This window comes from Musa acuminata, chromosome BXJ3-3, assembly GCF_036884655.1.
Source record: "Musa acuminata AAA Group cultivar baxijiao chromosome BXJ3-3, Cavendish_Baxijiao_AAA, whole genome shotgun sequence".
In the NCBI taxonomy this organism is placed as follows: domain Eukaryota; kingdom Viridiplantae; phylum Streptophyta; class Magnoliopsida; order Zingiberales; family Musaceae; genus Musa; species Musa acuminata.
Window position 1 is genome coordinate 9494009 of NC_088351.1, and position 23241 is coordinate 9517249.

The 23241-nt window shown below is 37.0% G+C and overlaps 4 protein-coding genes across 7 annotated transcripts; 2 read left to right on the forward strand and 2 right to left on the reverse strand.

Annotated features, from left to right (window-relative positions):
• Positions 1 to 532: 532 nt before the first annotated feature.
• LOC103978021 (S-adenosylmethionine synthase) lies at positions 533 to 2564 on the forward strand. Its single transcript, XM_009393721.3, has 2 exons — positions 533 to 660; positions 1198 to 2564. Exons 1-2 carry the CDS (start codon positions 597 to 599, stop codon positions 2385 to 2387), a joined length of 1254 nt encoding a protein of 417 aa, XP_009391996.2. The 5' UTR covers positions 533 to 596; the 3' UTR covers positions 2388 to 2564.
• Positions 2565 to 8296: 5732 nt separating this feature from the next.
• On the forward strand, positions 8297 to 13808 carry LOC103978022 (pto-interacting protein 1). Of its 4 annotated transcripts, XM_018822882.2 has the most exons (9): positions 8355 to 8495; positions 8646 to 8718; positions 9733 to 9865; positions 10348 to 10607; positions 10679 to 10805; positions 11731 to 12004; positions 12528 to 12660; positions 12803 to 12889; positions 13381 to 13808. In XM_018822882.2, exons 3-9 carry the CDS (start codon positions 9787 to 9789, stop codon positions 13483 to 13485), a joined length of 1065 nt encoding a protein of 354 aa, XP_018678427.2. In that variant the 5' UTR covers positions 8355 to 8495; positions 8646 to 8718; positions 9733 to 9786; the 3' UTR covers positions 13486 to 13808. The 4 variants fall into 4 exon arrangements, with proteins under 4 accessions (XP_009391997.2, XP_009392000.2, XP_018678427.2 ...); XM_009393722.3 differs by lacking the exon at positions 8646 to 8718 and having other exon boundaries at positions 8297 to 8495; XM_009393725.3 differs by lacking the exon at positions 8646 to 8718 and having other exon boundaries at positions 8299 to 8495; positions 10357 to 10607.
• Positions 13809 to 15187: 1379 nt separating this feature from the next.
• Positions 15188 to 21576, reverse strand: LOC135632249 (uncharacterized). The gene is made up of 7 exons (XM_065140664.1): positions 21308 to 21576; positions 17347 to 18716; positions 16521 to 17207; positions 16357 to 16440; positions 16173 to 16248; positions 15680 to 16002; positions 15188 to 15606 (listed from the first exon to the last, which is right to left on the reverse strand). Exons 2-7 carry the CDS (start codon positions 18676 to 18678, stop codon positions 15394 to 15396), a joined length of 2715 nt encoding a protein of 904 aa, XP_064996736.1. The 5' UTR covers positions 18679 to 18716; positions 21308 to 21576; the 3' UTR covers positions 15188 to 15393.
• Positions 21577 to 22164: 588 nt separating this feature from the next.
• Positions 22165 to 23223, reverse strand: LOC103978024 (uncharacterized). The gene has a single exon (XM_009393727.3). It carries the CDS (start codon positions 22790 to 22792, stop codon positions 22319 to 22321), a length of 474 nt encoding a protein of 157 aa, XP_009392002.3. The 5' UTR covers positions 22793 to 23223; the 3' UTR covers positions 22165 to 22318.
• Positions 23224 to 23241: the final 18 nt, after the last annotated feature.

Genomic DNA, 23241 nt, shown 5'->3' on the forward strand with positions numbered 1-23241 from the left:
TATGAATATTTATAAAATAATTAAATTCTAATTATAATTTTTTTAACCAGAAATTCGAAAATACTTTATCAATCCAACAACATATTGAAACTTAAATCTGATCATTGCATCAGTTCGAATATGATAAATATTGGAAAAAAAAAGTCACTCGTTTTTGTCAATAATGATTCTGGAAAAAAAAAAGTCAACCTGAATAGATAATTCAGGTTGAAACCGTGAAATGATAAATACAATTTTGTCAATAATGCTCTATTATTTATAATCCTCCATCACGCCTTTCTATAAGTTTGAAAGTCCTAATAGATTACTCTCCACGTGGCAACAAATGGTTCACGTCTTGGCTGTTTTGCGTTCCACATTCCACACACACACATGGGGATCTGAGCCGGTAAGCAGTGAGGGAGCCGAATGAGCCGAGAGCCGATTGAACCTGGTAAGATGTGGGTCCAGGTGGGTGTTAGGTGAAGCCCCAGATAAAGCCGCTTACTGGAGCGCACCAAGACAGGACCGTGAGCCGCGTGACCCAATCGAATCGAATCGGACGGCCGCGATTCGATCACGGGCGCCATCGAATCTTTAAATACCGGTCGGGGCCGATGCGGGGCATTCAGCATTCGGGAGGCCGTCTTCCTCAGAGAGCTCAAAGCGGCGCCAGATCTGGTGAGCCAATCTCCCTTGGACTCTCCAGATCTCGTTTCTCCTTTTCTTTTCATTTCCTGTGATGGGCGCTGCCTTGGTTTCGTTCGTGAACTCGCTCTTTTCATTTCCTGTGATGGGCGTTGCCTTGGTTTCGTTCCTCAACACGTTCAGTTTCCCTGAACCGATGGATCTGATTTAGGGTGTAGATTTCTGCGTGTACCTTCGAAGTTTGATCCTAATGTATTTGTTGTAGTGGCGATAGGGTTTCAATTTCTGCGATTTCCGCGTTGTTTTTGCTAGATCTGTGGATTTTTCGATTGTCTTCATTGGTTCTGAAAGAAAAAGTTCTTTTCTTTGAAGTCATCGAGCAAACTGCTCCCTTTCATTTGTTTGTAGCCTGTTGTCTACCTTGGTTTCTGCTTGAAGACCTGCGTGGACTTTGCTCGTGCAGGTTTCGCTTCCGGCTGACTTTTGTGCTTCTAGATTTGACTTCTGCTATTCTTCTTTAGTGTTCTTTCTTACCTACTTGATATATGCTCTATGTGGATCCAACTTTAGGTAAAATGGAGGACACCTTCCTTTTCACCTCTGAGTCTGTCAATGAAGGGCACCCAGACAAGCTCTGTGATCAGATCTCTGATGCAGTTCTTGATGCCTGCCTCGAGCAGGACCCTGACAGCAAGGTTGCCTGTGAGACGTGCACCAAGACCAACATGGTCATGGTCTTTGGTGAGATCACCACAAAGGGCAATATCGACTATGAGAAGATTGTCCGCGACACCTGCCGTGCTATTGGGTTCACATCCGATGATGTAGGCCTCGATGCCGATCGTTGCAAGGTGCTTGTCAACATTGAGCAGCAGTCCCCTGACATTGCCCAGGGTGTCCATGGCCATTTCACCAAACGCCCTGAGGAGATCGGCGCTGGGGATCAGGGTCACATGTTTGGCTATGCAACAGACGAGACACCTGAGCTGATGCCCCTGAGCCATGTCCTCGCTACAAAACTTGGGGCTCGCCTCACCGACGTCCGCAAAAATGGAACTTGTCCATGGTTGAGGCCCGATGGTAAGACCCAGGTTACCGTCGAGTACCGCAATGAACACGGTGCCATGGTCCCCATTCGTGTGCATACCGTGCTCATCTCCACCCAGCACGATGAGACCGTCACCAATGACGAGATTGCTGCTGACCTGAAGGAGCATGTAATCAAGGCTGTCGTCCCTGAGCAGTATCTCGATGAGAAGACCATCTTCCACCTTAATCCGTCTGGTCGTTTCGTCATTGGCGGACCTCATGGCGATGCTGGGCTTACCGGCCGCAAGATCATTATCGACACCTACGGTGGCTGGGGAGCCCATGGTGGCGGTGCCTTCTCCGGCAAGGATCCAACCAAGGTCGACCGCAGCGGTGCGTACATCGCCAGGCAGGCAGCTAAGAGCATCGTGGCCAATGGACTTGCACGCCGCTGCATCGTTCAGATCTCTTACGCCATCGGTGTTCCTGAACCCCTTTCGGTCTTTGTCGACACTTATGGCACCGGCAAAATCCCCGACAAGGAGATTCTGGAGATAGTGAAGGAGAACTTTGATTTCAGGCCGGGGATGATCACCATTAACCTTGACCTGAAGAGGGGTGGCAATGGCAGGTTCCTCAAGACAGCAGCCTACGGGCACTTCGGCAGGGATGATCCAGACTTCACCTGGGAGGTGGTGAAGCCCCTCAAGTGGGAGAAGCCAGCTGCTTAAATCACCAAATATTGTCATCTTATAATCTAGTGATAATAACCAGAGAATTGCTGCTGCTTATGGTTCTGCTTTCTCTTAACTAGCTTCTAGTCTTTGTCTGTCATCTTTTAGTCTGTCTATTCGTGGGTATAAGATTGTTGCGTCTACCTCTTTTGTTATGGCATCGTAGGTTTTGAATTGCATGTGTTGGATGTGTATTTGAAGTCCCTCAGCAGCATATTCTCCAGAAACTTGGATTTTCCTATGAATTAATGTTACATGAGATTTAGAATGATCAGATATAGGGTGAAGTGCATCTATGTGCCATTTGTTTGCTATATGAGGTCCATGTATCTTTGAAGCATAAAGAGAAGATAAAGTATTTTATATAATCATATACCACTGCCATCGTTATATGAAAATAATATTTAATATCAAAATTAAAACTAAATAATAAAATATCAAGATTAAGATTATGTATCCTTTTTTATGTCATTTAAATTTTTTTTATTTGATTTGTAAAGGTAATGTCAACACATTTTTCATCAAGATCATTTCTTAAAAAATAGTAACAAAACTTTCTTTGATCGGTGATTGTAATTAAAATTAATCATATTTATAACATATTTTACTTAATTAAATATAATAATATAATATAATATAATATTTTTCATAATCCATTAATTGACAATATATGAATAAATTTAAAATAAAAATAAATTTATTTATTTAATAATAATTTTATCTAATTAAATTCTAAAAATTTTGAAAAGAATTTTATACATGATCGTGAATTTTAAAGCAAGCTAATAAATTTAATAAGTACAATAATACTATATTTGGCTTTACTATCAATACGAATTATAACAATTATATGTTATAAAGTATTTTTCTAATTTAATCCATAATAACTCATAATTTATTATTACATTCGAATATAATATACAACATAAATATAAATAGGATAACAAAAATAAATAACTTTAATTATAAAATAATAATAATAATAATAATAATAATAATAATAATAATAATAATAATAATATCCACTTAAATATATATATATATATATATATATATATCTTCATTTCTTCATGGATTACTCACAAGTCTAATTATAAAAAAAATATTTTTTTATATATTTTAGTCTATAAAGCATTAATAAATAGATTAACAATCAAAGTGAAGCTTAGATTCTCTAACAATACTTATTATTTTTAAATTCTCTTTAACCACCAAATACATTATCTCGATATATTTGGAATCATTAGAATACTTGTTATTCTTAGATAAGTAAATTACTATAATATAAAAACAAAATATTTTTAGTGACCTAGTAATTGAGTGACTATCCTAAGACTTTAGATGAAATTTTGCAACTATAAAATTTGATTTGTGGTCTTAAAAAAATCATAAATTTAATTTTCATTGTTAATAATGTAATAAACGATTGCTTTATATTTTTTCAAGAAATTACTCTTTTAAGTAATATAAATATAAATCTTGAAATTAACTTTCTACTATCGAAGTTATTTGCAAAACTAGTATCTGAATATCTCATCATTTCAAATTAATTTGATCTCTTGTATCTAAGCATGAAATCTTTCGTTCCATTTAGATATTTCATCATTTTCTTTATAATTTTTAATGTTCCACTCCTGGATTATTTTGATATCTATTAAGCATTCTAACTATAAAATTAATACCTATCTAGTATAGGTTTGAATATGTAACTTCTAATTATATATACAAAAGAAATATTATTCATTTATTTTAAATCATTATGGAGATATTGGTTTTGACTAAATCTTTTATCTTTAACAATATGTGTATAAGTAAAACTATAAAATATCATTCATTTAATTACTTTCTAAGTTATTCTAGAAACATTAGTTTTGACTGAATCTTTTACCTTTAGTAATATATGTACTACTAAGCAATACTGCATACTAAATCTCTTTAAGATTAGGTTAACATATACTTATTAAGATAATCTTAGTAATCTTTGAGATCTATTATTAAATATTTTAATACCAATAATATAAATTATCTTATTCATATTAACTATTTTAAAATTCTTCATAAAAAATATCTTGATTTTGTGTAATAAACTAATATTACTATTATAAATAAAATATCATCTAACTAATATAATAAACTTTTTTTTTTTATCTTTACATATATATATATATATATAATATTTTTAAATTTAAAGAAAACAATGGCGTCATAAAACTTTATAGAACGTTCTCTAGAAACTTATTTAAAGCTATAAAAGGATTTCCTAAGTTTATAAACATAATTTTTCTTTTATTTCTTTGTAAATCTTTTCGGTTGTTCCATATAATTTTTTTTATCTAGATCTCTATTAAAAAAAATTATTTTTTACATCCATCTAATGTAACTTAAGGTTATAATGAGCTATTATTGTCTTAATATATTTTTTTAGAAATTAAAGAAAAGATCTTATTATATTCGACATCTTCTTTTTAGAAAAATATTTAGCCATAAATATGGGCTTATATAATTCGATATTATTTTTTGAGTCATGCTTTTTCTTAAAAACTCATTTACAATCAACTCTTTTATAGTTAATGATGTCTTCTGAGATTTTGCACTCTTATTGATTTTGCTATTTTCTAGGAATCTTACGTTACCATATCCCACTATTATTATGAAGGTCAAAGTAATAAAATCTATATCACTTAATTTTTTTTGGATAACCAATTGAACATCAAAAATCATTTTTGGGTCTAATTTTTTTCATATAAATTGAAAACTTATATCTTTATAGGATAATCTCAAATATGAAGACGTCTCAAATTGAGTTTACTAGCAATCCAACTCAAATAGAGCTGATAAAACCAATTTACTAAGAACTCTATTCAAGATACTCATAACTTTTCATAAGAGTTTGATCCCACATCATCTCAAATATAGAGAAATAACTCATAATTCCTCTAATCATGTTTATAAAAGTATGATTTTATTTTTTAACAATTTCATTATGCTATGGCATACATGATAAGATATACCAAGCATAAATATTTTATTTTCTTAGGAATCTAACAAAAGGACTAGGATTTTGATATGACTTATTATATTTGTCATAAAATTCATCACTCTAATTTTAAATTTTCTATCTAATCATCTCTCGATTTTATTTATTTATACTATATATTAGATATATATAACTATATATGAATAGATCATCAATAAATATGATAAAATATTTTTCTTTATTTAAATAAAGAATATGAAATGATTCGCATATATGAACATTGATGATATATTTTTTTATATCCTTAGCTTGCTTTCCCTTAATGTAATTTATACAAATATTAAAATCAGATAAGTTTAAATATACCAAAATATTAATATTTACTAATATTTTAATTATTTATTTGAAGATATATCCAAAACGTGCTACAATATAAAAGATTTCTCATAATTAAAACTATATTTTAATCCAATATTTGATTCCAAGATCAATAATATCTTTATAAATTCAAGATTTAAATTAATTATGTATAAACTTTCATATAAAATTTTAAAATAATTTTTTATTGAATTATAAAATATATTAAGTTTATTATTATAAAAGAAAAGATAATATCATAAATTATTAATTCTAGATAGTGAAACTAAACTTTTAAAAATAATAAGAATATAACATATGACCGCAAGATTTATCAAATGACCCTAGGTTGAGATGATAAGTTTCAGTGTTATCACTTTCATAATTCCTTATAACGACGAATCTTTTAAATTTTTTTAATTTTATATTATAAAAAATCTTTGTATATTATTAGTAACATGAGTTGAATAATCAAAATCAAACCATCAAGCATTAGAAGAAATCTCTATATTTATAAGCGAGGGTAGAGGGTCCAAGAAAAAAACATAAAAAAAAATCTTTCATCAAAGTCATCTCTTAAGGAATCTTATCATAAATCCATAATATATTTTACTTAATTAAATAGAGTCATATAATCTTCTTTTTTTTTGGCCCAAAATATTTAAGTGTTTAAATCTAAGTTTATAATAATACTTAGATTTCTAACGATCTCTCCTTTGGAAATATCATATTTCCATCGTAATGATCTAAGAGGTATTATACTTGTAACTAAATTTCTAACGATTCTAGCTTCCCTGCCCTTCCCTTCTGTTTATAATGAACAACTTATACCTCCTCTTCGTCATTAAGATTTGAATGTAAATAAAAAAAATACTCATTATCTTCTAATTGAGATATATATCCTTAACGATTTTCTTTCATTTTCATAAAGATTTCTTCTGGAGCCTTCTTTTTTTTAAATGTTATTAACTCCACAAACTATCTTTAGCCTTTCTCACAATTCAATTTTTTTTTTGCTAACTTTGTCCCATTATGACACATGTAAACAAAAAATGTGTAATGAACTGTGAAAAGTTTGTCTTTGATAGATCTCACGTTGGAGGAAGATCCTTCTTCTCCAAACAGAAACCACCAATTCACTAATGGTTGGGTGAGCGAGTGTTTCAACGTTTTCCATCCGGATGAATAATTTTTCTTAGATAATTCTCCGATTAAATAATATTAGTGTATCGATGGTTCTTGTTTGGAGAAGGAATTTTTCTCGAGCGTGAGGTTCATCCTATGTAAATTTTTCATAGTCCATGGGACAATGTTAGCACCAAAAAAATCGAGCTGTGAGAAAGACGAAGGAGGTGCTCAAAAATGAAGTTGCGAGAAAGATAGTACTGCAAAAAGGCTGCAGAAGAAGTCTAAACTCTTAAAGGATATAGATTTAACAGAAAACGATACTTAGAAGATGAAGAGCAATCTTTTGATCTGCACTCGATTCATGTTGATGAAGGGGAGGAGGAATAACTTGTTGTTGATTACAAACAACAATGCTGGTCGTTTCTGCAGTACCTTTCGATGCCGCAGGACCTTTCAACGCTGCAGACTCCGTGTTTCCACATGTTTGCAATATAATGGAAAATGATTAGAGGTTCTCGATCAAATATATGATAATTCATTTATAGCACTATTAAATCCTTTGCAAATAATATCACATAAATACACTAACTATGCATTGTTTCAAGCTTAAAAATTACTAATTCTAAGAAACTGAGATAAAGAAAAGGAGAAAATGACCATTCTGAGTTCTGACTTCACCTGCTCATGAATTCTTGCACCGAGATGCTTGATCAGTTGATCCCATGTTGTTTCTTGGAATTGTAAGTAAAAAAATGAAACTTGTCCTTGGTCGAGATCCGATGGTAAGAGCCAGTTGCCATGCATAGCCTTTATTCGTGTGCATATTGATCTCATCTTTCCTCAGCACGTAATTCTGAGATCATTTTTAAAACCCTTGTAATATTTATTTTCGGCTTTTATGATATTTTTGTGTTTTTTTGTGATTTCTTTAATTCAAATATTTGCACATTCTTCTAACATGAATCAATACGATCGGTGTAAAAAATAAATAGATCGGCGTCCTACGCCGCAATAAATCCCTTCCTGTTGTGCTATGCTGCATGGGTTGACCAACTGGGTCCGGCGTTGACTCCTCCGACACCGTCTTGATGAGATGAGATGGAGCCATGGTTGACTCGCCCGATGACGTCACGCATCCGCCACGCTCCGTCAGTGGCCTTCTGGAGAATCTCTCATTCCACGTCGCTCCGCCACGGACCTATTTTAGGTGGGGTCCACGGATAGACGCCACGTAGGGCGAGCAACGTTTTGGGGAAACGTTGTCGGGTACCTGTGTTTTTACGTGGAAAATAATAAGAGGAACGCGTCCGAGTCAACAACGGGAGGTGTCGCGACCCCGCCTTCGGTCGTCGACTTGAACCTCGAGTTGTCAGTCGATGGATGGTTAGTTCACGGGGGGTGACGGGAACGCGTACTGGCCACGGAAAGAAGGTAATCAAAGGTCCCTCCCATGACCAGCCGTTCCCGTCGCTTCTCAGTTCGCTCCCTGCGACTCAGGGGAAGCGTCTTCTCCGCCCTCCCGTCCCCCGCGCCACCTGCTACCTTGCGAACCGTCGCTGGATTCCGCCCGATTCGACGGTGCTCAGACTCTATTTTCTTCTCTCCCGCCCTCCGGCAGAGGCCAGAGCTCGCTGGAAGCAGAGGTGAGACTTAATCTTTGCGGTTCCCTTTGTTTCTGATGAAACGAGGGTTCCTGAATTCTGATCGATTCCCTGGATCATCGATGCTATTATTTTGAGTTCCAATGTCTTCTCCGTTATTTATTTTGTTGATTCTTGCTTATGGATCTTCAGCTCTGGCGACTGAATTATGACACGAGGGACGAAAGAAAGAAAAGTACCTTGAGCAATTGGTTTCTGGGAGAGGGTATATTTGTTGTTTATAAGTGGCAACTGTGGTCATTAAAAGTAAAAAAAATGGTATCTTTGATGTCATAAAATTTGGATTCTAACGTATAAACACAGCACATATTGATTGCTATGAATATGTTCTGTGTTTGAAGTAAATGTGTTCTTAGGTGTCCTTACAAATTTGAGAAGTGGAAACATTACCATGACTTCTTGGTTTGCAAAGTGTGAACCAGGAAAGTCATCAACAATGAAATCTTGTGTAAAATTCGAAGAGTTGTCAATAGAAAAGTGCATCGATCAAAGGTGTAAAGAACGATATACATACATTTCATTTCCAGCCATTGAACTAACACTGATGATGGAATACAAGTACTTATGTCATCTTTGTAAACAACTTAGATGTGAACGGTTTGTGTACCTTGAAAAAGTTGCATTGCCCTCTTTGTCTCTCATTCTCTGTAACAATTTCCTAACCATGGATTCTGAAAAGAAAAGAGAGGTACAATGTCATAGAGCATGTTTCCCAACACAGAAATTATAAGCTAAAAAGAAAAATATTTTTCTTTTACCAATTTCAACTGTATCACATCATTTTGAATGGTTCAGATTATTCTTGGAATGTTGAGGCAGCATATTTGTCATGTTAACCTTATTTTTCTTGTTCATGATATACAAATCTGTCATTAGAGAACAACGATGGTCATATTTTGTTAGCAATAGCTTCTATTGCACCCCTTTGACTATTCTTAGGGTTAGGTGAGTATCACTACTAATTTAGATGATTAAATGAGACCAACTGTTAGCTGACAAGCATGCTTTTGGGAATTTCTTGGTTGTTTATCGTATGCATGATTGTCATGGTGCAGTACCAGTAAACAATTTGACCTGCTCCATCTTAGAAATATAGGAGCTTTAATTTCTTTATTTATGTGTTTGTTTTTTATTGATGACAAGTCTTGAATTCTGAAGTGCCCTCCATTTATTTGAATTGCTATTCTTTCTGAGATTATCTAGTTCTTTCCTTTTCTAGAAATAAGCACGGTTATTTTGAGGACAGAGGCAGCTGTTTTGAGTAAAAAGGATAATGTGCTTCCGTTTTTTCAGAAAATCTGGTTCCCAGAAACCATCTAAGTATGAGCAGCCTTCTGCTGCTAATTTAACAGGTAATGTCATGCGACATTAATACAAGCATATTTGTACTAGGCTTGGTTTTATCAATCCATATCATTGCATCTGAATTATTCATATAACAATGTAATATTTCTTAGAACTGAATAGCCTGTACAAGATTTAACTGCTGATTAATGTATTTGATATACCTTGTTGCTTGTGTTTCTCTTCATCTAAATGCCAAAGTCACAGTAAGTACACGCCCTTTTTGTCTGTTGAAAGTTATGATTCTTTATTTTGTATGTATGTAATTTCTGCAATATCTGTCAGTCTAATCTGATGAAGCTACATTTTCACGAACTACATATTCACTCTAAAACTCTTGCTTACGGTATGATTCATGTCCCAGATATCCTTATGACCAAACAGAAGTTTCTCTGGCTTCGACCAGTCTTCCTGTTAATGTTTTATATGTATAGCATTTGATTCCTCATCTCATATTTCCACAACATTCAGATATGAATTTTCACTTTAGTTGATGCAGGTCATGATGGTGCTAAGCATGCCCCAAATTTTGCTTCTAACAGTGCACAACTTGTAACAATGGAACCAATTGTAGTTCCTGCCATTCCAGTAGATGAAATAAAGGCAGCTACAAAAAATTTCAGCAATGAAACTTATGTTGGAGAGAGTTCGTATGCAAGAATTTACTGTGGTACACTGAGAAATGGACATAAGTCTGCCATAAAATGGTTAGATGCCACTAAGCAGCCAGATGGAGTATTTCTGGCACAGGTGTGTTGATCGTTGCTATTGGCCTGTCTGTCTTGCTGATATTATCGATTCCCTTATAGAATAATTTACAGGTATCCAAGATGTCAAGATTGCAACACAAAAATTTAGTTGAGCTGTTCGGTTACTGTATTGATGGAAGTCTACGCATTCTTGCATACGAGTATGGAAACATTGGATCCCTTCATGATATCCTACATGGTATAAGATGATTGCATCTTGTAACTCATAATTTACTTGTTGCAATTATTATTTTTATTTGTTGGATCGTCGGTAGGACAATCTTTTTCTACGTTGATTATTTTCTACTGGATAGAATATCTATGCTGAGGGCAGTCTTGGTGCAATGGTAAGATTGCTCCTATTCGACCTATGTGATTAAGATTTGAGTGATGCATATAGTCTCTTTACTCGTAGGAGTAAAATTGTGGACATCAACTCTCCCCAAACTTTCAATAGGCAGTAGCCTCATCCATTGGGTTCCACTAGATTTACCCTTAATAGAATACTTAAACCATAAATGCCATCTAAACATGGGTAATAATAAATATACTTGAAATTATGCTACCGGAAGACTGGCAGCTATCTCTTGATGTAATCTGGCAATAGTCACACCATACTTCAAAATATTTACCCATACTCTGATTCTTATGGACCTTAAGTAGTGCAGGTTGCTACATGTATTAGTGCTCCCAAAAGGTCTCCATCATGTTAGGATAATTAGATGATTGTAGATAGGTTTATCTTTCGTAAGTAATGATAGGATAAGAAATATTCTCTATTCAGTGAGTGCATCTATACATCTTTCTAGGACATTCATTCTGCCTTAGATGGGCTGTCCTCATTTAACTTCAAGAAGATCATATAAATATCTTAATTTAAGTAATTTCTCAATTTTTATATCCATATGATTTTTGTCCACTGTTCATAAGTTGCATATTACATTGTGTGTTACATACATGTGATGTACCTTTGACTTCTGTTTGTTGATTGTTGGCACATAATGCATTAATTGTTTCAAGGACACTAAGCTTTTAAGATTATCCTTACATAAACCCTTGTCAAGCATTGCCAATTTCTTCTTCAGAACTATAAAAGCAATATAATATATGATTGTTTAACACAGGACAAAAAGGTGTCGAAGGGGCAAAGCCAGGTCCAGTTTTGTCATGGGTACAACGAGTTAAAATTGCCACAGGGGCTGCAGAAGGACTTGAATACCTGCATGAGAAAACAAAACCTCCTCTTACCCATCGTGATATCAGGTCCAGCAACATACTTATATTTGATAATGATGTCGCAAAAATAGGTGATTTTGGCCTGTCATATCATGCCTCTGACATGGCTTCGCATCTTCGGTCCACTCAACTTATTGGAACTTTTGTTTATAATGCTCCAGAGTAAGTTACTCTATATCTTTTTCATACAATTGTGTGTTTTTATTACCAATAAACATGTGCAACACATTGAAGCCAGTTTTTAGCTTCAATTTGAGTAATAAGATTCTTTTTAAACTTCTTTTTATAAATATTGTTATTTTTTGTCGATTCTAGTCATCTTCTATAATTTTATTTATCTGGATCTTTAGTACGTCCATGGTCTCCAGCTAGAACTATATCAGCAAACTGCTGTATGAATCTTCAAAGGCCATTATACTATATTGTTGCTGAAAGATAGTGTTGAGTCAGTTAGAGATCCATTTAGGTTTGGGGCGAGGCATGATGTTCAGGTGTTCAACCTAAACATGAATCAGAATCCATATCAGATTGATCTTTAGCAACTATAGGTCAAATAGGCACAATGAACCACTATGGTTCGCTGCAGCTGAGTCTTGGTTTAATCTTCAATAAAACCGCACCTTTAACATTATAATATGAATCATATCCAGAAAGCTTGAGTTCAAAGTTTTTTCCTGGCTGGCAGGTTTGCTTTGACGGGACAGCTTACTTCCAAGAGTGATGTTTACAGCTTTGGAGTTGTTCTTTTAGAGCTTTTAACTGGCCGTAAACCTCTGGATCGTAGTTTACCACGAGGACAGAAGAGTCTTGTGACATGGGTATGCATGTATTACTTCTTTTTCATCCTTTTTCTTTGCCTATCATTAGCAATGTCAAAATCTTCCCTTTTGCTTCCTTCTGCATTTTTTTCACTTCAGTCATAGGGAACCAACCCTTAGTGAATTGTACAATCATGTGCAGGCATCGAATAGACTTACTAAGGATGAGGTGGTAGAAATTGTAGATGAAAGGTTGGGAGGACAGTACCCTCACGAGTCTGTTGCAAAGGTAAGTAACATTTGAAATTTCATTCTGCTCTTGCATTTGTTGTCTTTGTTTCGTGTCTTTTAGTGCTTGGTATATGTGATTTGTAGAGCAATACACTTCTTGTTCATTTGGTATAGTAGGAGCTAAGAGAAGCCAAACATCAACAAGTTTCATGTGTAAAATGGATGAGATTCTCTTTTTGGCCACTCGAGGAATTACGTCTGGTGTGAGGTCAAAATACATTTATCATCAATATCACGTGCAGATGAATGTGAATATGTTTAGCAAATGGCTAATTTAACCGATTGCATTCTTTTCCTTAAGTTCTTTGTTCTACGGATCCTCATAGTATGATTACTCTGCTTTTCTCTCATCACAGGCCATCTTAGTACTAGTTATCAGCTTATCGAACAGTATTTGATCTGAGTGCATGGCAGAAGCATCTTTATGTCAATTATAACTTGATCGCTTTTGTATTTCTTTTTAATCTGTTGCTCTTATCTTGGAAATAGTTCGCCAAAATAGCTGCTTCGTGTTTGCAATATGAAGCTGATGATCGCCCAAATATGAGCATCGTCGTCGAAGCACTCCACCAGACTCTTTTGATCATGCAATAATGTTCTTCCTAACAAGGCACCACGCTCGTGCGGCTCTCTTCCGCTCTACTGTTTCTGGTATCGGAGTAAAGGTGTGATGCTAGGTTTCAGAAACCATGTCTTCTGCTGGTGAGACCACAGGATGATGCAACCCTTCCTCTGCCATTCTTGTTCCTTGCTCACAAGAGAATTCGGTGCCCGTGGAATATAATTTACACCCGGAGAAGTTCTTAGAAATCCTTTGTATCCCTTTTTTGTCATCTTTCCTTGTTTCCAAACAGATGGTTAATCTTATTCGAAATGGAGGTTTGTAATAAAATGCACCATAATGTTTTCGGTTTGCAGTATTTCGAGTTCATGAAGAATTTGGCTGATGAGGAGGCGTATCGTTGAGATCGTGATGGTAATGTAGGCGGAATGGATCAAGTTTAATGATATGATAAACGAGATCATCACTGAAAACAGTATTTGGAGCACAAACAGCGACTGTATCGAGTTCTTCACGCAACAAAATGGATGGATTCCGCCCCCTACATATGCACACATCCAGAATTGAAATCAAAGACAGGGCAAGTCATGAGGACACAGATGGCGTAAACGTAAGAGCGCAAGACCTCCTCGATGAAGTGACGAGCTCTTGCAATGAAGCCCGGTTACACGCACTAATCATCCAAATCATCATCGAGAAAATCTAGATCGATGCCATCTTGTTCATCGGTGGTTGAAGCACTTGATGTCCGAAATGGTTCAGGCGATGCTACACCTGTGGAAGTCGCAGCAAAGAAATGACAAGAAAGAAAGGGCATGCGGAGGGCACCTCCTCATCTTCTTCTTGGAAAGCCGGGTTGATCAATGCCCCTAAGAGTAGAAAGGACATTGAATCGTCGTGCAGCCTCCGTAAATCTGCACAGAAAGATTACATCCTTCTCCTCCGTAGGACTAATAATGGTATTGGAGAATTACAAATCAAGGAGGTCACCTGAGGAGAGCAACCGCGTAGAGTCCAGATTCCATGAGTATGAGAGAGATTTATGCAATGGTCACTCACCTCACCCGGTCGATGGTCGGAGTGTCGCTGTAAGCTGTCGGAGCCGGTCGTGGCCATCGAGGTCAAACTATGCAAGTGCAATCTCAAACATCTTGTTCCCCAAGGAGGTCCAGTCTCCATTCCTGAAGAAGGAAGGCCATTAATGAGGAAGCAGACTTTCTTCCTCGGCTTTCTCACAAGGATTCAATGAGCATCTGATCCTTCGGAGCAAGGTGACAAGCCGTAGCAGCGCAGGTGTTTAGTACCTGTGTGTGCCGACAATGAGAGACGTATGGAGGTACGTATAAAGTCTAGTAGCGTTTCTTTGTCTTCCTCTTCGTGCCTCTCCTCGCCACTAAACCTCGTTAATTCATCTTATCTATCCAGTGTATCTATAAATATTTCTAGGGGATGGATGTCCTCATTTAAATTCAAGAAGATTATATACATATTTTCATGTGTTGTTTTTAAGTGATTTCTTGATTTTTTTAATATCCATATGATCTTTTTGTCCATTGATCACAAGTTGCAATTACATAAGTACAAATGGTGCAAGGCAAGAATTGAAATCTAAGACGGCGCGAGTGGTGAGGATACAGATGGCGTAAAGCAATGATTAGTAATAAGAATGATCTAGTGAGCAGCAGGTATGAATACAAAAAAAAAAAAAAAAAAATAATAATAATAATACTGTAATCAACAAGCCAAATTAACGACACTGAGTCTTTCATTTTCGAACACTGTTGTGATATGCTTACATTCAATTCATATATTACAAGATGAAACTACATTAATGGACTCACTTGTTTAGTTACCCAGAACAATCAAGATTCATTTCATGTTGGTTATCTAAGGTTCATCTAATCAAATCACAATTCTCACAATGAAGCCAGTTACAAGAACTAATCATCCAAATCATCATCGAGGAAATCAAGATCGGTGTCGTCTTCATCGGTCGCGGCACCCACTCCAGCAGGATGAGCACCTGACGTCTCCAATAGTTCAGGCAATGCTATATCTGTGGAAGTCTTCTTGGACCCTCTGTTGAATTCCTCATTCTCATTGATTTCAATCCCATAGGACTCTGCTTGCTCCGCGTTATGGTAGAGAGCCTCCTATATCCAAAATAAAGCAATTTAGTCAAATAGTTATGGCAAAGAAATGACAGAATGAAAGGGCAGGGGGTACCTCATCGTCTAGCAAAGCTGGTTGATCAATGCTCACGATCCAATTATCTAACAATCTCTCCAAAAAGACATTATCAAAAGATATTGATTCATCAGTTATTCTTTTTAGTTGCCTCTCCCGCTCCCTAAGACGCAAGTTGTAGTGGACGTAGGCAAAATCATTCAATCTTTTCTGAGCCAAACGGCTGTGCCTCGTAGCATGAGTATGATCAAATGTGCTCCAATTGGGTTTGCAACCAAAGGATGTGCACGACTGGCTTAATATGCGAACCGCAATTCGTTGCAGCTCAAGGCAGTTTATTCCATGTTGTTGCCACCATGCAGCTACAAAACACAGAAATGAAGAACAAAAACAGAACAGAGAGAACACAAATTAACATCATAGCATGTCATTAGCAGTATTAGGACAATAGCATCCCACAAAGTTTTAATGCCCAAAGGTAATTGTGATTGATGCAGCCCCAAATGCTTATCATCAATTGTGTTGTTTGTACCTGGATCCAAGTCTATTCTTGTGCTTAACGCCAGCTCAGTTCCAAAATCAGCTTTTGCATAAACAAAATCAGAAATCTGCAGTGAAGAATATCAGATCACAAAAAGTAGTCCCAAAATAAACATTAGAGATCAGAAATTTTCTGGCAGAAATGGTTAAGAAAACTCAAAAGCAGAACCAAGCACCTGTGCTGCAGCTGAAATTCTTCTTCCAGTATCTGGTTCCAGTCGAGTGATGCACTCATTTAAACCACGAATGACCTCTGGAATCTACAAATGCTAAAGAATGCAAATTCAAAAGAGAAGCATCACAAGTGCAAAAACCTAAACAAGCAGAGGGTTACTCTTACCGCCATGAAATCTGGTCGGTAGCGATATGATGGATTAAGGAAGTATGCTGCAACGTAGAGGGGATGGTGAAATACAGAATTCCAATGGTTATCTAAAACACTCCAAAATGGGCCATACTTTTGTTCACTGTCAGCATGGACAGCTTTCATTGCAAGCTTAGCACTGTATATGCCGTTATAGATTGATGGCATGGACAAGGTACAGTTACTCCCAACTACTGTAAGCATTTGGACGACTGGATCCACAGACTTATTCACATAATGTGTCTTCTTCCAAAATGTTGAGTTAAAGATGATTTTTTCAACTTCCTTTCCCTCGTCTGATTTGGCTAATTGGGAAGACATCCACCTACTAGAGTGGAACATCCTTTTGAGAGCAGACCGATGGTCTTGCAGGCATCGCAAAGTAAGAAAACTAGTTAAAAACCTTGTAATAGCTGGTTTAAGAATTTCTTTACCAGCTGTAAATTCCTTTTTCATAAGATTTAGCAACCAAATGTGGTTGTAAATGAACCTGGTAATCTTCTGGCCTTTTTCAAGGCATTCTTTGACCCATTTTATCTCTGTAAAATCCTCCAGAATTTGATCAATGCAATAAGCAGCACAAGGCGTCCAGAATAGACTTCTTCTCTTCTCCTCTAGCAGCTTCCCAGCAGCTTTATAGCATGCAGTGTTTTCTGTAATTACCTGTAAAATAGTTAGAATTATCACGATGCATGAATCACATATGCCCAGCAAAATGGCAATCCTAATCGGGAAGTGTAGTTTCCTGCTGTATGTAGAATTATCAATAAAAAGAAATAGCTGAAACAAAATAGTTTGGTACCTGCACCACATTCCTCTCGCCTACCTCCTCTACAACTTTGTCTATTAACTTGAAAAGACATGTTGCATCCTTTACCACATCAGAAGCATCAACAGAAGATATAAAGTATGTTCCTCTCGGGCAAGATACCAGGAAATTGATTATTGTTTTTCCCTGCACATCCCTCCAGCTATCTGCCAAAATACTGCAACCAGTTGTAGCCCAAGAAGCTTTAATTTCTACAAAATATTCTTTGGTAGTTTGAACTTCATCCTGGAGTGACCGACCTGAAATTAATCTGCTTGTAGGGCTCTTAAATCCATGTCCATATTGACTAACTAAATCCAGCATCTTGTGGAAGTACGGAGAGTCTGCTGCATTGAAAGGTATTGCAGCATAGTAAAAAAATCTGCAGATTGCAGAAAGAACTTCTTTACGACTTCTTCTAATGGATCTTCTTTTTTGTTTTAATAGCTTGTAGGAAAGTGGGAAACGAATTTTTTGCGTGTTTGAAAGCACAGAATCCAAGGCAATCTGTTTCAACTGCATTTCTGCACCCCTTGCACCATTTCCTGGTGATCTCCCCCTGGATCTTTTGCGTATGGTTTTACTGGTAGAAACATCATGATCATCAACTGTACGTATTGATTTGATCATGTCGTTTGGATGCTCATTCTCATCCTCATTTTCTGGATGCATATAGAGGGCTGCAACTTCCTTGGTCTCAGGCCTTCGTCTCCTTCCAGTACGATGCCATTTCATGTTCTCTTTCATCTTAAGATACACTTCCTCTGGAGCCATCTTGCAGGATGCAACTTCCCCAGGAATTCTAGCTAAATGTTGTTTAAATCGGTTTATTCCACCACTAACTATTTTTTCACAATAATTGCATTTTACCTTCTTTTTCTTCTCATCTTGAGCAACACCATGTTCCCATCCAGGATCTATATATCCTAATGACCTAAGAGGCGTTATACTTGTAACTAAATTTCTGGCAATTCTAGCTTCCCTTCCCTTCTGCTTATAGTCAAGTTCTTCCTCCTCTTCATCATCATGATTTGAGTGCAGATCAAAAGATTGCTCTTCATCTTCTAAGTGTCGTTTTCTGTTAGATCTATATCCTTCAAGATTTTCTTTCATTTTCATGAAGACTTCTTCTGGAGCCTTTTTACAGTATGTAACTTCGCCAGATATTCTAGCCAAGTGTTGCTTCAATCTATATATTCCTCCACTAACTATCTTTCCACAATAATTGCACTTCACTTTTTTCCTTTTCTCATCTTGAGCAACACCATGTTCCCAGCCAGGGTCAGTGAACCCTGTTGATCGAAAGGGAGCAACTTCTTCAACCATTTTTGGCACACCTGCTTCAGCCCTTCTCACTGTTTTATCTGGGGAAAAACTCAAAATGGGTTAATCCTAATACCAATGTACTTGCAAAAAAATGTTGGTTGTTTAGAATTTTAAAGAGTCCCCATATAAACTTTTGCAGCAAGTCAGCACAAAAGTCAAATCTGGTTTTTTCACATGTTACCGCAAGAGTAGAAAGGACTGGAATGGAGTTTTGACTGAAATAATAAAGCATTTTCTTGTTAAAACAACAATCCAGATTTGTAGAAGTTCCATGACAAATTCTGATAATATAGTACATTACAATGAAACATATTAAAAGACTTCTTTTGACACACCATAATATGGAATGTTTCTAAATGGTTTGTTATTTTAACACCAAACAATGAACAGCAATAAGTAACTTTTGCTCTTGTTCACTATTTGTAGCAAAAGGTAATATTACCTATCAGATACATGTTAATGGGCTGCAATTTATCGGCAATGCAAATAGCATTTTTAAACATCCAAGAGACTGAAAAATTAAAAAATCAATTTATTGATGCTCTTCAGTAACAGATGCAGAACCAACTCCTGACAATGGAAACGTCATCGGCAGAACTTTCTCCTGTATTCATCAGAAAATAGAGAATTGTGGGATCTGTAAACATGTTTCCATAACAGACCATTCTAAAAAAGTGGACTAGATAACAATCATATGCAACCCAAATGCTTAAAACAGTAGGATTATGATACATTGTAATTGCTAATAACCGTCAATTGTCCAGAGATTACAGTAGACTCATTCTCAAATCAAAGCACTTTAGTGAAGCTGGAAACTCTCCCTCAGACCACTTTTAACTGATAAGTCAAGAGGAAAAGGAACATTAGACTGAACCAAAAAGATAAGCGACTACTAATTGAGAGAGAAGGAGCAGGGGATGAAAAACAGAAGGCAGGAGGTGCAAAGAACTGAAAGATCTAAATGTTGAATAGCATGACTATTAACATCATGCAGATGGATGACAATTCAAGGTAATTAAGAAAGTCAAAGCATCGGGCCAATTAATTCGATGCCTTCACTGTGTCATGCACAATTCAAATATAATCATCGTAACTCATGCAAACAAAGATCAAGAATGAAAGAAATAAAGAAAGATGAAGAAAATTTAATTGTCTCCTCAACTAAGCTTGATTGTTACATAAGCGAATTTTGCAACTACCAAATAAATACTTGCAAATAATAGAAACTCCGATAATTTTACCAGTCTGCAGCAGGGATTATATGTGATTGCAAGATCAACCCAAAGAATCATTTTTGCAACCTAAGAAGCAGAATGCATCAGCATAATTGGTAATGAGAACAACCTAACCTTCTCTAAAAGCATCTGCATTTTTTTCACAAATCTTAAACACAATATTAGAAATCAAGATTGTGAGTCAATAGTCAATGATCACAATGCTCTCCTGGACAGCAAAAGACAGCCCTGGTTACAAAAGCATCCAATTGGGAGAAAAACAATGCAATGATGAGAAAAACACTCATCGAGAATGAAGATAAGGCTAACTACCAGGGACGAAATATATGTTTGTTTAATTATCTTGTGTTGGTGAAAATAGTAAATAATTGGTTGCCGGGATGTGTTCTCGCTGCTTAAATGTCTTACTGATAAGGATAACTACAAGTAAGACCTTGCAATCAGTAATTAAATCTATAGGTTAGTCGATATTCTGCTAAACTGAAATTGAGAACTACAATTCAATTCAAGGAAGTCATCTTCATCTTTAATCTCTAGAATATGCGGAGCAGGGTTTGATGTTTGGACTCTGCACTTCTAACCTCATAAACTAATATATCATAATCATATATTAACACATGCAACAGGGTGTTCCTACCATTATAAGCAATCTACTGCACCAAAAATGGGGTACAATTTCAAATGCGCTATGGCTCACCTTATCCAAAAGCTTAATTTCTACCAGAATTTTTTTCCTTTTATTAACTGGCCTGATGTTCACGGATCAAACTCTCTTGATATAAACCCCTATTACCAAATATGATGTTCATTTTCAAATAACCGTGAACACTACGTGCAAAGTCAACTTTTACCAACTGCAGGTTCACTCTTTTTATGAAACCATCATTCAGAATTTCATTTCAAGAATCTTCCCGGTGTCGAACGTTCCAAGCTTAAAGAAGATGCTAGAATCAGCTAGAATCACTCCAGCACTCAATGAACCTACTTTCCATGTAGCAAATTCACCATGAAAACTTTAAAATTTGGAATGACCATTACTCTTAGAATTCAGATAAGGAAACAGCAAATCACTGATATAACTGAGCTGCACTACACCTAATTCCACTTACATGCCACAGCAATTGTCCATTTTTGCTGCCAAAAGCAGCATCATTTCTTTCCACAATGGAAAAACAAAAGAGATTTCGAATTTCTACAAACCTTTTCATCATCAGATTCCCAACAAAGAAGACTTACTTCGTTCCTAACCCAACATATAACGAAACAAATCCTTAAGCACCCAATCGAACAAACAAACCCTAAATAACAGAAATCATCATCCCAACGGAACATAAGAGATACGAGAAATGGGACTCGGAGGGGGAAGAGAATTAGCCTGGATCGACTCGGATTACCGGAGAGAAGAGGGGATCGAGCACCGCGGGAGGTCTGGGCGATTGCCGTCTCGCCATCTGGGGTTCGTCTCCTCGACTCGGTGGCGTCCTGTCGTCGCTCGCCCCTTTGCCCTGGCCTCGCGCGTTGACTCGGAGCCGGATATAGGGCTGAGTCCGACGCATACAGCGAACTCAGATCTGGCCGAGGATCGGTCTCTCGACTCAGCACTGCCTCGGTCCGGTTCGACAGCGAGTCACATATACATGAGCTTTGTACGTATGGTACTCCAACATGTACTTAATAATGAACGTATTTGATGAATTATTCAAGATGAAAGTATATTTCTTCAAAATGCAGTGATAAATGTTAATTAATTTACCACCAGTAAATAAATTTTATAGTATTTATTTATCTAGATATTCATGTTTTAGTAGTGATAACTATTTCAACTAGATTGTATCTCGACACACACACACACACATATATATATATATATATATATATATATATATATATATATATATATATATATATATATATATATATATTCTCTGTATTAATTAATATGGTCTAATATATAATATGGTCTAATTATATATATGCATTCTCTGTATTAATTAATCTTGATTACTGGCTTCTCGATTTTTTTAGTGTGTAATTAGACCATATTTTCCAATAAATGTATTGAATTTTATTAAGACTTCAACAATTAGTATCTAATTTTATTCCATATTATTCCATTTTAGGTTAAGAAATATATAGGAATGAGACAACTATAAAAAAGTGTTTTTTAGGTGCATTATAGTCGCGATTCTTGGGTTAGATCAAACAAAGTATAAGATTTAGGCTAGTCAAGAGACTAATGTATACATAAATATAAACATATATTATCGGAAAGGGCAAAATAGCTGTTTTTTTCCTCATATAATTGTAGAATGTATTAAGAAAACATATGAAAATGAGATTAATTAACCCCTACAAGACGCATGAAAGACCTACAAAACATCATCCCTTTCGATCTCCAATCACCCTCATCGGTGGGCGTCGCCCACGAACGGCGGCGCGTCGTTGGGACCCCCGAGATCCATCGACGACGTGGCCGATGCCGGCGGAGTGGCGTACCTGGCGGAGAATCCCCGTCTAACGCTGTCGCCGTCGGAGTCGCTGCCCAGCCCTTCGTCGAAGTTGAGGGCGTAACTGAGGGGGTCGTATCCGAACCCGCCGTGACGGGGCCGGCGGCGGAACCGCCGGACGAAGGTCTTCCATCTGGGGCCGGCCACGATCTCCGTCCACTCCCTCACTTTCATGACCACCTTCATTCCTCGCCTCCACCACCACCGCCCCGTCACGGGCCCTCCCCCGTACTCGCGCCGCTCCACCGCCTTGCCCGCCCGCGTGCCAGGCCAGGGCATCCGGAAGCAGCAACAGCCGCGCTTGGCGAACATCTCGTCCGCGGTGACCAGTGCCGTTCCTTCCGGAGCCGGAAAGCGGGCGGCCGAGTCCATCTCTGTGGGCGCCGAAGGAAGATACGTATCTCTTCCTCTCGTCTCACCCACAGCACGGTTGGGGATAGGGAAAAGGGCGATGAGATCAACGGCAGGGATGGAAACAACTGTAGAGTGAGGGAGTGAATGGACGATCGAGGAGAGAGGAGGTCGGTACGGTGTGCGAAGGCGTCACTCCGAGAATCCCGTCAGCAAACGGTTCCGACTAATTAATTAATTAACGTGTATACTAGTGATAACAAAAACAATACCCAACAAATTAAAAGGAATCGATTGTCCTAATTGCTCATGTTGCAGGCTTCGACCCGTAAACGGGCCAGGCGAACCCATTGGAAGACCAAGTTGGGGCCCAAACCCAAGTCTGGCTGGACCGGGCCCACGAATGGACATGACTCTCTCGCGTGACCGTCGGGCCGCGATCAACGAAGCATAAGAAAAAGATGTTGGAG